Source organism: Glandiceps talaboti, chromosome 18 (genome assembly GCF_964340395.1).
Source record: "Glandiceps talaboti chromosome 18, keGlaTala1.1, whole genome shotgun sequence".
Taxonomy (NCBI): Eukaryota; Metazoa; Hemichordata; class Enteropneusta; family Spengelidae; genus Glandiceps; species Glandiceps talaboti.
Genome location: NC_135566.1, coordinates 16,442,501 through 16,459,466, shown reverse-complemented (window position 1 = coordinate 16,459,466; position 16,966 = coordinate 16,442,501). Strand labels below are relative to the sequence as shown.

Genomic DNA, 16,966 nt, shown 5'->3' with positions numbered 1-16,966 from the left:
ATGCAACAACCTGGGATTGAAATCTTGGCCTTTAACAGCCTAGGAAGTTGTCGGTAATTACTGGCATTTGCAGGTGATAAATGGTCCAATGCAGGTGAGTTTTTGTAAATACCTGCATTCAGCAGGTGATATTTGAATTTAATACTGACATTTGAAAGGTAAAATTTCAACTTTAGCTGCATTTAACAGACAAATTTTGAAGTTCACCACTTGCATATTGACTATTTTCGCAAAGAGGAATCTTTGTATTTGTATTAATATGAACATTGTCATTCAACAACATTGATAATTATTTTTACTCAACAGATAAATATAGCATTTGTTTTTGAAACTTTGTCAAATTTTACCTGTTTTTGAAGCATGTCTATTTCCTCTCTTTCTCTCTTGTCTGGCATGGCCCTTGCAGCCTTTTGATATTTTTCAAACGTTTTCTTCTCTCGTTTTAATTTCTTCATTTCATCTTCTTTGTGTTCTTCTAAACGTTGTAATTCTTCCTGTTTATATTTCTCAAAATCTTTCATCTCTTTTTGTAACTGTTTCATGGCCTGTAAGACATATACAAGAGTTTGTTGTTTGGGAGAATGTTGGGTCTTATGGCTGTGAGATGAAATTTTCACATAACAAACTCCATCCTGTCAATTAAACAGTTGGGTTGACTGGAGCACAATTGTGGTTCAAATCTTGCCAAGGGACTTTAGCAAAGACAAATGGCACCAGCAAGGCTTAAACCAGCACTGTACAGATTTCAAGCCAGCTGTTTTAACCTTTAGACCATCATGCCTTTAGCCATTCAGAAACAATGGCAACAGTAAGGTTCAAACCAGCAAAGTACAGATTATAAGCCAGTAGTTCTAAGCCTTCGTCTATCACAACTCTACACATTGTACACACAGGTACTAGTATTTGAACTGGGGAAGTATGGCCAGAGAACAGACTACACAGCATTATTTTGTATTCTGTTCCTATACATCTGTTCTACATATCTGTGTCTAAAGAAATTATGGTTCTAATATATAATATTACAGAAACCATGTCATATGACATTATGAACGAACACATTTGTGACTAGACTAAAATCATTGTAAACACGCCTCTATCACTCGTTACAAAACTTTTTAATGGTTAATAGTAGTGACAACGACGATGGATCGTTCTATTCAATTGTTGGCTAACTGGAAATAATTTGGTTTATTGTGGATGTGCATACTGCGGTTTCCATGGCAGGCTTGCAAATGTGTTGATAGCAGTTAACCTACCCTCAATGGTTACAGTGTTTTGCAGTGACCTTTGACCTAGAGGTCAGTGACATGAGGTCAAGTGTCAAAAGGTACTGGAGGGTTTAATCTTACATCTACATATTAATTCTACCACATATATGCTATCATTGTACAAAACTGCAAATATGTTACATGCAATCTATCACAAAATGTCTCTCTTCCCTCTTTTGAAATATTGTCATGTGTTTTGTGAGTTTTTTGAAGTTTGAAGAAAATTAATTCTACATGCGCTACTCTGAAAAAGTAACGACTGTCTAATGGAAGCCTTGTTGCAGTGTAAATACTTATTTTAGATTATTTTAAACATTACAGCTGTTTTGACAAAAAAATTCAAATGCCGGTGTTTATGAAGATGTTACTTAATTACTCCAATTGGTTTGCATGTTTGTTTCAATATGCACTTAAGTTGTGCTACAAGTTGTTTGAGTTACCGCACTTTTATCACTGAGATATCGGTCTTGAGATATCACTTGACACACCAGGATTGAGGAGGTAAACAATTATCTGTAACTGTTGCTGGCATTTGTCTGTGAATATTCCAGACACATGCAGTAGGACTGTACAATATTTTCATTCAATTTGAGTTACATCAATGCATTTGTTCATATTGCCTTTTCCAAAAATGTGAATTAATTATGTTTTGAGGAAAACGGGGAATAACGTGCCACAACTTTATTAAATGTTGAAACAAACTTTGCAAACTAATTGGAGTAAACAAGTAACATCTACATAAACACTGTCTTCCTTTTCGGGGAAATAGCTGTAAAATTAACGAAAATCTCATAGAGGCATCAACATTCAACCATTGGCAAAGATAGTATGGCACTTACCTTTTCTCTGTCTTCCCTGAGTTTTAATAAAGTTGCATTTTCACGACGAAATTTTTCAATTTCAGTTTCTAATTCAGCTAGCTTATCTTTAAGTAATTTAGACTGCACTCCTTCACCAAGAGGTCTATCACTCACAGTATGGAGTTGTTGTTGTTGTTGTTGCTGTTGTGTTTCCTTGGGAACTACTGGTTTTAATTGTGGAAATAGTTTAGTCATGAGCCCCGATGTTGGAGGTGTAGACACAGGCTCTGGCAGCATTTCTTTAGTTACAATTGATTTGGAATCTGTGGACGCACAAAAATACACATTACAAAACTTTTAACATTCTAAATTCTAAAAAAAACCACATAGTGTGGACAGTTGATTAGGTAAGTGAACGCTGCTGTACAAACACAAAAAATGTGCACACCCCCCCCCCCCCCACACACACACACACCCACACTCATATATGTATGCAGAGTAATAAACGTTTTTACATCCGAAACTGAACATACTTCCAGTATACAAAATCTGGGTGTACAGGTCACAAATGCTAGTAGACACACTTACTCATGCAAACACTGATTATGACATTTTTGTCAAGGGCGGTAAAATAAATGTACTGGGGTCCCCCCCCCCCCTCCCCCATGGGGAAACTGCAAATTTGATGATGTTAGGGTTCCCAAACCTTAGTAAAAACAAGGATGGACAAACAATACTGTTACTGATAGTTTATCAAATAACACATATATTTTGTCTATATATTTTCAACAGTATGTAAGCGTTAATATTGTTCAACAGCATCAAATAAAAAGGTCATTCACCTTGAGATGTTTTCCTCCTTACAGGTGGAGTTGACGTCACAAGTGGAACTGATCCTGCAATAATGCTTTCTTCATCTTTCGTGTTGTCATGGTCACTGCTGCCTTCATCTTCAGACTCTTCCTCTTCATCGCTATCTTTTATAACCTGACTAAAATCTCCCCAACTTTCACTGTCATTAAAGTCTACATGTGATGAGTTTCTCTGCGAGAAATCAAGTTCAGTATTGTCTGCTTCTAGTGTTCTGTCAGTGTCGTCTTCATCTTCTGTGGCTGATCCTCTTTCTAAGAGACTATCATCTGGTACGTCGTCTACTTCATCTTCCAGACCGATAGAGTGTTCATCGACACCACTTAGTGTCCTTGGTTGCTGTAACAAAAAAAACAATATTTATAAATATTTATAAATGGTAACCCCAAGATTGAAATAGTGTGTTGATGAACATTACTGAATCAAACCAATGTTATTCAGAATTGTTCACACAATGTATACTTATAAACAACAAGATTCACTTAGAAATATAAGCTTTTAACTTTTAAGGTATGTATTGTTTTTGTTTGTGTCACCAGGTACGGCATGGTTATCATCAAGGTATCTATCACAATATATGCTGTAATGAATGTCAGCATCAAGGAGACAGGACTATGGATTGCAATTGGTGGAACAGTTGCCTTGCCATACACCAAGGTTAGGCCTGTTATGAGGCCCTCTTGTGTCAGGTTAAGGCCAGGATTTACCATTTCTGTAGGCATTCATGTGACCATGTACTAGTATACTACTTCAAATTTGTATCTAGGTGCGACAGGTGACCCTGTATTTGGACATTGGTAATGATATTAATCTCCACTTTATCCTCACTAATAAACTGATTACTTTAAACAGACCGCACTCCTTTGATAAGTGAGAGATGTCCTAGTCTAACACTCTTGACCTTTGACCTGAAGGTCACCATAGAATGACCTAAGTATGTGGAGGTCTAACAAGGAGGTGATAAGATCTGGTGATAGCAAAGATATTAAATAGTCTCCCTTCCTAAGCAATAGGTGCTACTGTCAGCTTAGACACCAACACAGTAAAAGTGTCCATAGCATGGCATCCATACCTTTTCTGTCATAAAAAGACCTCAGTCTTAAAATGGACAAGTTTCCAGGCTAGCAATACTGCCTAAAACAGCATACTCTCCCTCACCTAAGCAATAGACATTGGCCTTACATTGCCCACCAACACAACAATGCTACCAAAACCAAACAAGCTATCAAAAAGCAAACATTCTGTACATCCAAGTTTTTTGCTATGACCACATTCTTGCCAGACCACAGTATCACTGAAATGACTTCCAGTCCATGATAGCACACTTTTCTCTCACCTTCTCATGTGGCTACCATGAACAGAAAATTCCATTCAAAGCAAAGATGAAGTTATTTCAATTCAACAAAGTGCCTGCTGCATACATTTCATACGTAATACCTTACTTTGATTAGAATATCTATGTATCTATTTACATTCAATACATTCTATATACTCAAAACATTTTATAGAGATGAGAGGTGCACTGATGAGTGACTAACTAACCAAGGGTCATACTGTGTTTCAAGACACTGGTTTTTCCATCTTCATGACAGACAGTTCGGCCACCAAGCTAATGAATTTTTCGTCAGTGGTGTTATTTTTCACTTCTTGTGTTTCATATCTTGTTACATGTAAAGAAAGTGATGACTTTCACATTATCATTTAATGTGTTTTACCAGGGCTTGAAATTAACAGTAGTCCTGTGTCCACAGACTACCAATTCTTGTCATGGGGCTACCACAATTTGTAGCTGGTAGCCCACTCAGGCTACCACTGATTATGCATGGTTTCAAGGATGGAAGATTTACGGACATTATTTTTGCATGTATTTCCAATCGAGGAATTCTGTTTTCAGTTCAGGAATATGAGACTATTGGTCACCATCCTTGGGCTACCAAGGAAAAAAAATTAATTTCAAGCCCTGGTTTTAGCCACCAGTGAGGGAGAGCTTTATCCACCAGCTGAGGGAGGTAGTAGTAGCTCAACACATCATATTATAATAAAATTAGAAGTTGCAAGACTTGGATGTCTAGCCTTTCTATTCAAGCTATTAAGTCTCAGACCATAAGGGGAAGGAATTGTGTATAAAAAAATGAACTGCACAAGAATACATCTCCATATATGACAACAAGTGAGAGATTTTAACATGTATTGAAAGCCTAGAACCATGTCAATTTCAAGACACTTGCGTCAGTTTCAAGACATGTGCTTCCATTTCAAGACTTGTGCTTCCATTTCAAAACACTTGTGCTTATGACAAGATACCCGAGTCCATTTGAAGACACTTGCATCAATTTCAAGAGACTTCACATCTTTCAACGTAGAGCATAAACTCCAAGCTGACACACTGGGGACATGCAACAACCTGTGTTTACAACAGTTGGAGGTTCTTCTGATAATTGTAGTAAACATGTTTGTGTTTACAACAACAACAACAACAATCAGAAGTTACTGCATTTACAATTCATAAGCTATTCTGAGTTTATGGCAGGCAGATTTGTTCTGATTAAGTGTTTGTTTTTTTACATCATCAGGAGATAATAATTGACAATTATAAAATTATCAACAGACTATAATAGTAAAAAGAGTTGTTATAATACAGTATGTGTAGTTATCCAGGAATTGTCACCAAGCACTCCTGGTATTATGTTGACACTGTCATATGTAGTACCAGACAGAGTTTCATCTGTTCTATAATATTACCATTTCCACACAGAGAGGCTAACTAAAAAATATTTCACTTTCTGGGTATTCATTATTTTTTAAAACTTAAATTTCAGATTGTTAAACTATGGTAAAATTAATAAAACATCAGCAACTTCAATTTGAAAAAAAACAACTGTGGTCAGTTTGTAGTCAATTTAGCGTGGCTCCATTAATCTGTGGCATGGAGTCCAGCAATGTAGTTGCCAGGCAACCGGTGTATGTACATTGCCAGGTACATACCTGAAGATAAGACAGTTACAAAGTAGACATGCAACATGGGTCAAAGGTTACCATACTTCAAATCATTTCTATAGTATAATGGTTTCCATGATACAAACACGTTTTATGAAGGTGTTCCCAGCAATGGATTTTTTTAGATGTTGTCCTTGGCACTGGCCATAAAACTCACATCACATCACATGACCTTAGCATCAATGTTATTTTGTCAATATCAGACTACATATTAATGTCATATACATATTTCAATTACAGATACTTGACCATGTTAGATAGACTAACAAGTACACAGGGTATTAATAACCACTTGGTATGGGTGGCAGCCCACCTTGTACAGTAATCCACACTTCTATAAACAGGGGTATTACAAAACACTCTTGTCAGAAGTGCCCCCCCCCCTTCTGTCTTTTTCAGTAACCTATGCTTTTGAGCAGGGAGCAAAAACATTGTAACATACTATCATTATTATTATTATTATTAAACACTTAATTTGAAGTGGCGTTCATCTTTTTTCAGCACACTGCGTTTCTCTAACAATGGCAGTAGGTTGTAGTTTGTAAACATAAGGTATGACAGTTGTGCATATCAGCTATCCACTCATAGAGCTAAACACCACCATGTATCTATGGGTAGTATAAAACACTACATTTTGTAAGTCAAAAGGGACAACCCTTTTCTTTAGGGACGATCGAACAAAAAGTCACACAAGCTCAATAAGCGAACTTCGTCTGTTTAGAAGGGGAGGGGGTCTGGCATCAATGCGATTGCTGAACTTCATTTTCGCACTTCTAACCAAATTTCAAAAACTTTCACACCTTCAATGATAACAGCTTCTGTATTTATTTATTTATTTGTTTATAAAATGATAAAGATATGCATATTCTTACCTGTCTATTCAGCACCCTTGTCACCACGGAAACGTTACTAGAAAATGATGTATTATCCGCAGCCTTTTCCAAGATTTCAAACTCTTCAAGTTCTTGCTTCTCAAGCTGAAAACATAAATAGAAATATCAGTCACAATGATTCTTTTAGACACAAGTAAGTTTGTGTTCTACATGCAACTAAACAGCATGGATTCCAAGCAACAGGTGAATAAACAAAAAAATTCTGTCCATGCTGTTAATCCTCCTTTCTGGCCTTGCTGTTCACCTGACATTTTATGGACTAAAGTTTCTGTACAACTAGACAACACAGACTTCAGGTAAACTGTCAGCCAATGTGGAATCATCATCATCGGTACGGATGTTTGAAAGTCGTCGAGATAAAATGTTGGAAAAGCAACCTTTGTATTACGATTATAAGGAAAACACTATTGAAATTTAGTATTCAATTTAACTTTTGTTCCAAACACAACTTGTAAATTTTACCTGAACTTTTCAACACAAGTAGTGTTGTGAATATAAATTTTCTGTGCAGTCGCAAATTTCAGGTAAAATTTTCAAGTTTGGAACAACAGTTAAATTGAATACTATCATTTACCAACACAGATGAATTTCCATTTGAAGACAACTGAACCATCACTATATAGAAACTGTGGTACACAGGAACCTCATGACTAAGTTAGCACAGAACTGACAGTAGAGGCCAGATAGGCCTAAAGTCAGAATGAATCTATGAATACGTGATATAGTAAAAGGGTCAAATCATGTAAAAAAAATAAAAATGACATCATGGCACAGATGACTAACAAGAAAACATAGTTTTCATCACTTTAACCCACAACAAAACATGCTTTCTTTCTTTCAAAAGAGAGCACATTATTCCTGACTAACACTTATCAGGGTCATTCTTTCACAACACTACTCGTAAGCAATGAATCTCTACATCAGGGTTCATACACCTGAAGTCAAATAAACTTTACAGGAGTTTCAAGGTACATGTACGTATGAACCCTTGTACATTTATCAATAATACTGTAATTTACTGTACAAGAAACTATGTACTCAACCTAAACAAACAACCCCAGGGTTCTCAACAATTTTGAAAAACTGAAGGGGTGGCTTCATTTACATATCAATTTGCATGTAATTAGCATATTTTCAAGATTGTAACATTTGACAATGATAAAAATGTTGTTTTTTTTAATATCAAAAAAGGCTTAAAATCAATTAAATTCCTATTTTCAACAATGATCCATTCAGCAAATGCGAAATACAAAAGTGTAATGAAATTATTTCAGTTCAACAATTTCAAACTTTGATAATAGCATAATTCATCGTGGCAAAGACAGAAGAGTGGTCCAACACATATAAAAGGGCGGCCCACAAACAAAGGGATGGCCCATGAAACAGAGGGATGGTGAACCCCTCGTGCGGAACTGTGAACCCATCTTTTTAGGTTAAACTATAGCATGTTCCTTTACGTTGTAACTGCTGTAGGCTATATAACCTTGAATCATAGAATCACTTATGTTGACTTTCTTTACCATTGACAATTAGAACCGACAGCATGCTGTACATTCCTGGCATGTTCTAGCTTTGGGTTAGGATTGCAACTGTTCAGCTTAAACCTAGCTATGGGGCCAGCATCTACTTTTCTCTTTCATTCCCAGTCTCAGGATGTCTAACTCTACACGGTCATTTACGATTCTCATTCATTTAGATTCTGTCTTTTACTTAGATTAGAGTCTGGGGATGTTTGACTTCATACTTTGTGACCCCAAACTGACAATTACTCATTCACATCCTGGAATGAGAAGAAAAGGACCCTTCTAGCATTTTTCTGCGATGGCGCTTTCTTATTTCACGATGCACATTTATGTTTCGACTACAAAGGGGTGAAGTAAAAGTAACAGTGCTAACGGTTTATTTTCAGCAGCCAATGAACACAAAAAACAGCTTGAGTCTTCAACATTTCATCATATACCCAGTATTGATTTCAATGCAATTCAATGGAGAGCACGTGCATTGAACCTAGGCAATAATTTTCCGTATCACGCCCCAGCACACTTTGCCGAAATATGGCAATTGGCGTGCTCATTGATATCCACTCAGTGATTTGGCTTTATTAATTTTTTATGTGATTATGTGATTCAAATTTTGTTTCCGTGCCATTACATGGGGTATATGGTAAAACCTTTACGGACAAGGATTTTGCAGTCATTGGTAGGACGGCTTACGGAACCCCAAAAGTCATCGCCCTTCCACTGTACAACTTCAGTCCATGAAACCAATATCCGGGCCATAACAATTATTACACCTCGGCATGCTTTTCAAAGAAGATAGATGCAAATAGGTTTATAATTTTAGCACCGTGTGTTCAGTAGTAATTATGGTAGGTTATGAAACAAAACACTATGACAGAACAACATGACACGTGAGTGCAAGTGTGCCATACTTGGAGTATTTGCACGACCACTTACTGTGTTCTCCCTGGTCATACTTTCATGATCTATGAATCATTACGTGAACGTAAAGGAACCAAATTTGGACAAGAATTAAAATTAAAGCATAAAAAATAATTGTCTGACAGAACTACAGAAAAATTTATGGTCTAGAACTAAAGAATGATCCTGTGTAATCTTTGTGGCTCCACTGATAAGATAACACTAATGTGAGAACCTGGGATTGAAACCCAGGCCTTTAAATAAACAAAGAATAATCCTATGTAATCCTTGTAGCTCCACAGATAAGATAATACACATTACTAAAAAGTTTATGAAGTTTATGTGTATGAATAGGTGAGAGGATTGTGAGAGGGGGGGGGGGGGGGTGTGTGTGAATGACCACTACTCCACAACAATGCTCCACAACAGTTGATGTAATGGAATACATACTGTACCATCACTAAGTTTAGAATGTCTCCTACTACCATCTACATGTATACGCTATCTTCAGTCTCATACATCTTGGTGGAAGGACTAACTTAATCTAGCCCACAGACTTGGCTGTCTGACTTCAATGTTGTTCACCAGTATGTCAAGTCAGATAGCCAGGTCTCTAGGCTATACTATCAAGCCAGTATGCCAAGTCTGATAGCCAAGTCTCTGGGCTGTACTGTCAAGTCAGTATGTCAAGTCAGATAGGCAAGTCTCTGGGCTATACTGTCAAGCTAGTATGTCAAGTCAGATAGCCAAGTCTCTGGGCTATACTGTCAAGTCAGTATGTCAAGTCAGATAGTCAAGTCTGTGGGCTATACTGTCAAGCCAGTATGTCAAGTCAGATAGCCAAGTCTCTGGGCTATACTGTCAAGTCAGTATGTCAAGTCAGATAGCCAAGTCTCTGGGCTATACTGTCAAGCCAGTATGTCAAGTCAGATAGCCAAGTCTCTGGGTTATACTGTCAAGTCAGTATGTCAAGTCAGATAGCCAAGTCTCTGGGCTATACTGTCAAGCCAGTATGTCAAGTCAGATAGCCAAGTCTCTGGGCTATACTGTCAAGCCAGTATGTCAAGTCAGATAGCCAAGTCTCTGGGCTATATTGTCAAGCCAGTATGTCAAGTCAGATAGCCAAGTCTGTGGGCTATACTGTCAAGCCAGTATGTCAAGTCAGCTAGCCAAGTCTCTGGGCTGTACTGTCAAGTCAGTATGTCAAGTCAGCTAGCCAAGTCTCTGGGCTGTACTGTCAAGCCAGTATGTCAAGTCAGATAGCCAAGTCTCTGGACTATACTGTCAAACCAGTATGTCAAGTCAGCTAGCCAAGTCTCTGGGCTGTACTGTCAAGCCAGTATGTCAAGTCTGAGATAGCCAAGTCTCTGGGCTACAATGTCAAGCCAGTATGTCAAGTCAGATAGCCAAGTCTCTGGGCTATACTGTCAAGCCAGTATGTCAAGTCAGATAGCCAAGTCCCTGGCCTATACTATCAAGCCAGTATGTCAAGTCAGATAGCCAAGTCTCTGGGCTATACTATCAAGCCAGTGTGTCAAGTCAGATAGCCAAGTCTCTGGGCTATATTGTCAAGCCAGTATCAAGTCAGATAGCCAAGTCTCTGGGCTACAACGTCAAGTCAGCTAGCCAAGTCTCTGGGCTGTACTCTCAAGTCAGTATGTCAAGTCAGCTAGCCAAGTCTCTGGGCTGTACTGTCAAGTCAGTATGTCAAGTCAGATAGCCAGGTCCATAGGCTAGATATTAACCTAACAGATATATACAGTATTATTGCTTGACCTTGTTTGAAATGAAACTACCTTGATTCCTTCTATGTCAAAGGTCACACCAATGTCTAGATTAAACATCAAACAAAGATGCTGTACTGAATTAATTAACTGTGTCTTACGACAAGACAGGTGATGAGTTGGGCAAGATAAGTGATGAGTGGTAATTCATATTAATAACAAATCCTATGTAACTAGATAACAAAATCAAACAGAGCTTTGTTTCTTAAGATTAAATCAAATTGTAATGTACATACGGACAAACAGTTGGAAATTAACAATTTAATTAATTTTGTAATTTACTAGGTTCATTTTGACACCATGGTTATATCATACAGGTGTACTTTTCTTTACCAGGAAACAGGATTACGGAACCTGTACCATGTCCATCACTGGTGTTCATTATACATGTCCCCACAAAAGCACGTGACTGGCCATTGTCAGGCATACCATTTAAAACAGGTGGTTCAAGCAAAGATAGATACTTTTGAGTGGTCAATTTTTTTGTCAAATGTGAACAAATTTCTGTTTCCAGAATTTTTTAAACAGGGTCAGCTCTGATCTTGACTTTGTATGGCCGCTGTGACCTTAACCTTGTACAGCACATAGTACATACATGTATGTCAGAAAGACAGCAGTTATCTGGACCAAATTACATCCAATCTTTTCTGGCCCGTCTTCACGGGTGTGAACACGGGTGATAGCCACAATATTTCATCCCACAATAATGGAGTGGAATCTCATATGCAATACTTCAGAATTATAGAGCAAATAGTGAATTATTCAATGACAAACATGGTATCTGATCATGATCACAAAGGTCAAGATAAAAAGCTTGCGTCAAAAGAAAAATTGCAACCAAAAATGTGGAGATAGATATATTTGACATGGTTGCAAAAAAAAATGTGAACTAGCTGAATTTGGATTGTTCATGTCACAGATATGACTATGACTGAAATGGATAGACAGACAGAAACTTATACATGGATGGACAGAAACACCCCCCCCCCCCCCTCTCTAGAGTTGCTGTTTTGGGCTTAATAAGGGTGTCACTACAGTACAATGGTGTACAAGCAAGAAAGATGTAATCACCTTTAAGGGATGATTAGACAGCAGATAGAAGAAGATTTTATTGTCTGACTGTATTCCATGTAGTAACGGATTAGAGAACCCCAGACAATGTTTTTTTTACCATAAAACAATGCAACAAACCTGTTCCTATACCACAGAGAACAATAAACCACTAGTAGCAGTTTGTTTTATCTCTAATAAGAAGTAATTAGTGAGCTTAGTTAATGAGATGCTCTATTTTCAGCATTTAATTTACACTCTGTGTACAGCACAGATTAACTTGAGATTGGAAGATAAATCTGATTGTCAACACCACTGTAATCCAAAGCCAACACAAAATATTTCCATCACTGTTTTGGCTTCATTTTTTCACCCTAAAATGTACACCTATACTGTCTTCAAATTTACCGATAGCACTACGATAACGATCTAGTATTTTTTGGGGGAAATCTATTGTGATTTCGAAACAGCCCCATCTTGGCTGTATAAAGCAATAACAAGGACCTTGGTGAAAAGTTTGGAAGAGATTTGGTGCTGAAAACATTTCGCTGCAGGGCACGTTTCTAGACAGTCTTTGAATTGAACTGTAATTTCCATTGCTGGATGTCTTACACTACAGTTATTTTGACAATGATTGCAGTCTCCTTGTGTCTATGTAGATGACATATTGACAGTGACCCGTCTTGTCCTATGACCTATTGTTTTTCACATTCCAAGGGTTTAGACATTGGCCAGGCTGCTTTACTCCTTACCTGTTGTCTTTCTCAAAGAACTGTTTAGATATGCTTTAGCATGCTTGTCTTCCATTCATTCTCAATACAATGGAATATTTACATTAGATTTGACCAACTTTCTACAGACTGCCTCAAGGCGTTCTTTTATTTCAACTGTGTGACTCTACAACTAAAAGAGCTTTTACCTTCAAAAATGAAAAATTCAACCCAGGTTCTCACATTAGTATTACTGTAAACTGAGATATTTTCACTACTAGAAAATTTTGTGATATTTTACAGTCTTCAGCTAATTCTCAAAGACAAATTTTTACTTATTACCAGACTGGTACAATGTACAAGATGGCATTTTAGTCACAACTTATTTTTACTAATTACCAGACTGGTACATTGTGTTTAATAATGTACAAGACAGCATTTCAGTCACTGCTTAGTTTTGGGTGTTTGCTTTCCAGTGAAATAAGTGAAAATAAATCTTTAGGAAAATTTCCAGGTTTACACTATTGTATCAGTGGTATCAGAAGGATTACATGGAATCATTCTTTTGTTCTGGACCAACTTTTTCTATAGCTCTATCAGACAACTGTTTTTCAAACCTAAATTTTATTCCTAATTCAATTCAAAACTTTTAAAAAATGTTGGATCATACCACTCTTATGTAAAGGATCACCTGTACTGCTGGGGACATAACTTGTAGTGTTAGAAGGAATACAGTGGTGACTTACACTGAAAGATGATACAGTAACTTGAACTGTTAGGGGAAAACTTGTCGTGCTACAGTATAGATGTACTAATACTACATCCATGAATAGAGGGAATGAAAAGAGAGATTACTTGTACTGCTAGAGAGATTACTTGTACTGCTAGAGAGATTATTTGTACTGCTAGAGAGAGTACTTGTACTGCTAGAGAGATTACTTGTACTGCTAGAGAGATTCCCTGTACTGCTAGAGAGATTACCTGTACTGCTAGAGAGATTACCTGTACTGCTAGAGAGATTCCCTGTACTGCTAGAGAGATTCCCTGTACTGCTAGAGAGATTACCTGTACTGCTAGAGAGATTATCTGTACTGCTAAAGATTACTTGTACTGTTAGAGAGAGTATCTGTACTACTAGACAGATAAACTGTACTGCTAAAGAGATGACATGTACTGCTAGAGATTACCTGTACGGCTAGAGAAGTGACTTGCACTGCTGGAGAGATTACCTGTACTGCTAGAGGCACCAGTGTTTGTGCACCGATTTAAACTAACACTTACCTCAGCTTTTTTCTCTAAGTCCTTCATTCTATTTTGAAATGACATTTCCATGGTATCATTGAAAGGTTGTGTTGTTTCCTTTGTCATGGTAATAGCTGGATTCTTGGCCTTTCCACCGTGTGGCTTTAGATGGAGTTGTAAAGCTTGTGGGTGTTTGAAGACATCATTGGTGTCTGACTGGCCTTTGCTGGCTATCTTTCTTGCGACCTGTTCATTGACACCAAACAACAGGAAAGTTAAGGTGGCCATATGGACGAGGGATTGGGTATTTATTTTAAATGTTTTAATTCATACAACAATTTTATCATGGTGTGGAAAAACTGTGTCTGTTGTTGCATGATGAAACAAACTTGGAATCTATAAAATAAAATGCACAAAATCACTGATGTTGTAGTTATGTTCTGTAGTCCAGCAAATATGGCTGTTAAAGAATTGATTGAAGATATTGAGACTAGAGCGATAGCTATACTACAGTGGCAAATGGGGTTTCGGCTAACTACGATAGACAAAAACTAAAACTGTTATTGTTCAATATAGTAGATTACACAAGTGAGTGATAGTGTTAGGGATATTATCACCCTGTAAAGTAATCAAGATAGTGTAAAAACTGGATGTCTTAAAAATGCAAACTGCAAGATTGTGAAAGTCATCACAAATGCTACCCTACCATGGTGTAATGAAACCAATATCCATTGAATAGCTTATGTCTACATGTTGCAACGACAGTTTTAGTACATATGTATCTAAATAAACCAAAACCTTGATTGCCGCTGTCATATGTGAGCTAGCTGTACATAATATAATACTAGTCATGCCACTGGAACATACATACAAGTAAAGGTGACAGAGTGATGGATGGGTGGATGGGTACTAATTTGAATGCATCCGCAACGTCAGTTTTGCAGACCTGGTCACCTTTACTAGCATGTTTTGAAGCGTACAAGGCATCGCCGATGACAACAACCATTTAATTTGTTTTTAATGAGCCTGGAATTTACTGCATGTATGTACAAAAATAACTTCAAATGAATCTACGTTGCTAAACTGTTGTATTTGGAACGAAAGTTTACTTTGATAAAATGTATTCAAGTAGACATATTGTGAAGCATTGCTGAGACAAAAACTCAACACTTTGTATGCAAACAAATATCGAGGAAACAACTGCTTTTTGACTACCAATAATAAGTTGAGATGTGTGCTGTATTTTTTTGTCATACTTCATTGAACTGCATACCCTCCTGTTAGCAGACTGTAACTGACAAATTGATAATACTGTAGTCTGTATTTATACAAATGAACTAGGTGAAAGTATGACTGTATGTTTGTATGCTTTGTGTAGACATACATGTCAATCACTAGACTGCCAAAATTGACTCGTTTCGTTGTTGTTTTACACATCTGTGATTTGTAATGGTTTTGAATAAATTTAAAAGAGTGAAATCTCACATGCCTGCAAAGTTTTGTGTGACTGTCTGACAGTTTTTGTCACATGTCTATGATTTGTAATGGTTTTGAATAAATTTAAAAAAGTGAAATCTCACATGCCTGCAAAGTTTTGTGCGACTGTCTGACAGTTTTTGTCACGTGGCTGTGATCTGTACTGGTTTGAATAAATTTAAAAAGCCAAAACTCAAGCGGCTACACAATTTTTGCATCATGGTATGAGTTTTCCTCTCTTTTTTCCTTCACATTTCTGTTATTATGATTTTGGGAAAAAAAAGTGAAATCTAATTTGGCTGCAAAATTTTGTACGACTGCATTACAAAGTTGTTTGCCAATATCCTGACTGGACGGACGACACAGTACCAGTTTGACTGATATTGATTATTCAGTTGATAATAAGGTGAACAACTGAATTTGTATAATTTACCGATAGAAATTCATCATGGTTCATCTATCTACCACAGGACAGTAAGTCACAAAGATGCCGAGTCACAATTTTGACACACAACTTATACACCATGCACAAGCCAAGTTATTGTCTCTGAACAGGAAATATGGATTATATACCCTGGACGTGTTACATCACAACAATCCATGTCTACATCACTGGTTCTGTGGTGCTCAAAATATGCCATTATTTTTCCTGATTTTTCATAAATTATGCTTTAGGAGGTACAATTACATTATTCCCCAATATTTTTCTTCATTCAGCTGGAAAATACTTGTGACCTAAGGACTTGTCACTACTAGTCTAGTGACTCATAGTGCCAGGGCCCCTTAGGTCATTCATATTTTTCTTGGCTGAACAATTCAGGAATAATATCTAATTATGTAATTGAGCGAGATTTTGTGATGGAGAGAGATTTCACTACTTAATTGATACATTTTCTATAAAATTCACAGATAATTGAGTCTAGTGAATCACACGTCATATCAAACAAATTCTGAACACAAAGTGATCTGAAAACTTACTTTTGGTGATGTACTGGTCAACTTTTTCTTCTTTGGTGATATCACTTTCTCATTCCGTGATTTCTCTCTGACGCTACCAGACGCTTTACTTTCATCAACCTGTTGTGGTGATATCTTAGCTTTCCCTGCAGGCTCCTTTGCCATGCCAAACCTGGCAATTCCCTGCCCTTTCCGAAGGAACGGCTTCCGAGATGCCTCTGAATTTTCAGGAGATATGCCTTCTGTATTCTGGAAAAAACAGAAAAGGGTTATTCAAACTGATATGTTTATACTTCAAGGAATTAATAATGTATAATAAAACACAACTGACTTCATCTATAATCCTTTCATTACATCTTTTTTTTTTTACATCGTTCAGATAACATGGTGGCAGAAAATTACTTTCAATCTTCTGACAACAGTATTAATCCTGTGTTCTCAACTTATGTTTTTTTTTGTGTCCAAACACACCCCCTGGTAGAAAGAGGGTTAATCAACT

At 37.1% G+C, this 16,966-nt stretch overlaps 1 protein-coding gene across 1 annotated transcript in view; it reads right to left on the bottom strand.

Moving 5' to 3' along the window:
* The window catches only part of LOC144449753 (centrosomal P4.1-associated protein-like), a 63,571-nt gene that overhangs the window by 21,540 nt on the left and 25,065 nt on the right, over window positions 1-16,966 (bottom strand). Inside the window, exons 6-11 of the mRNA XM_078140330.1 lie at window positions 16,489-16,716; window positions 14,074-14,280; window positions 6,808-6,912; window positions 2,911-3,277; window positions 2,108-2,391; window positions 348-545 (exon numbers count right to left, since the gene is read on the bottom strand). Coding sequence (XP_077996456.1) covers window positions 348-545; window positions 2,108-2,391; window positions 2,911-3,277; window positions 6,808-6,912; window positions 14,074-14,280; window positions 16,489-16,716 — 1,389 coding nt within the window. The remainder of the gene's footprint in view (window positions 1-347; window positions 546-2,107; window positions 2,392-2,910; window positions 3,278-6,807; window positions 6,913-14,073; window positions 14,281-16,488; window positions 16,717-16,966) is intronic.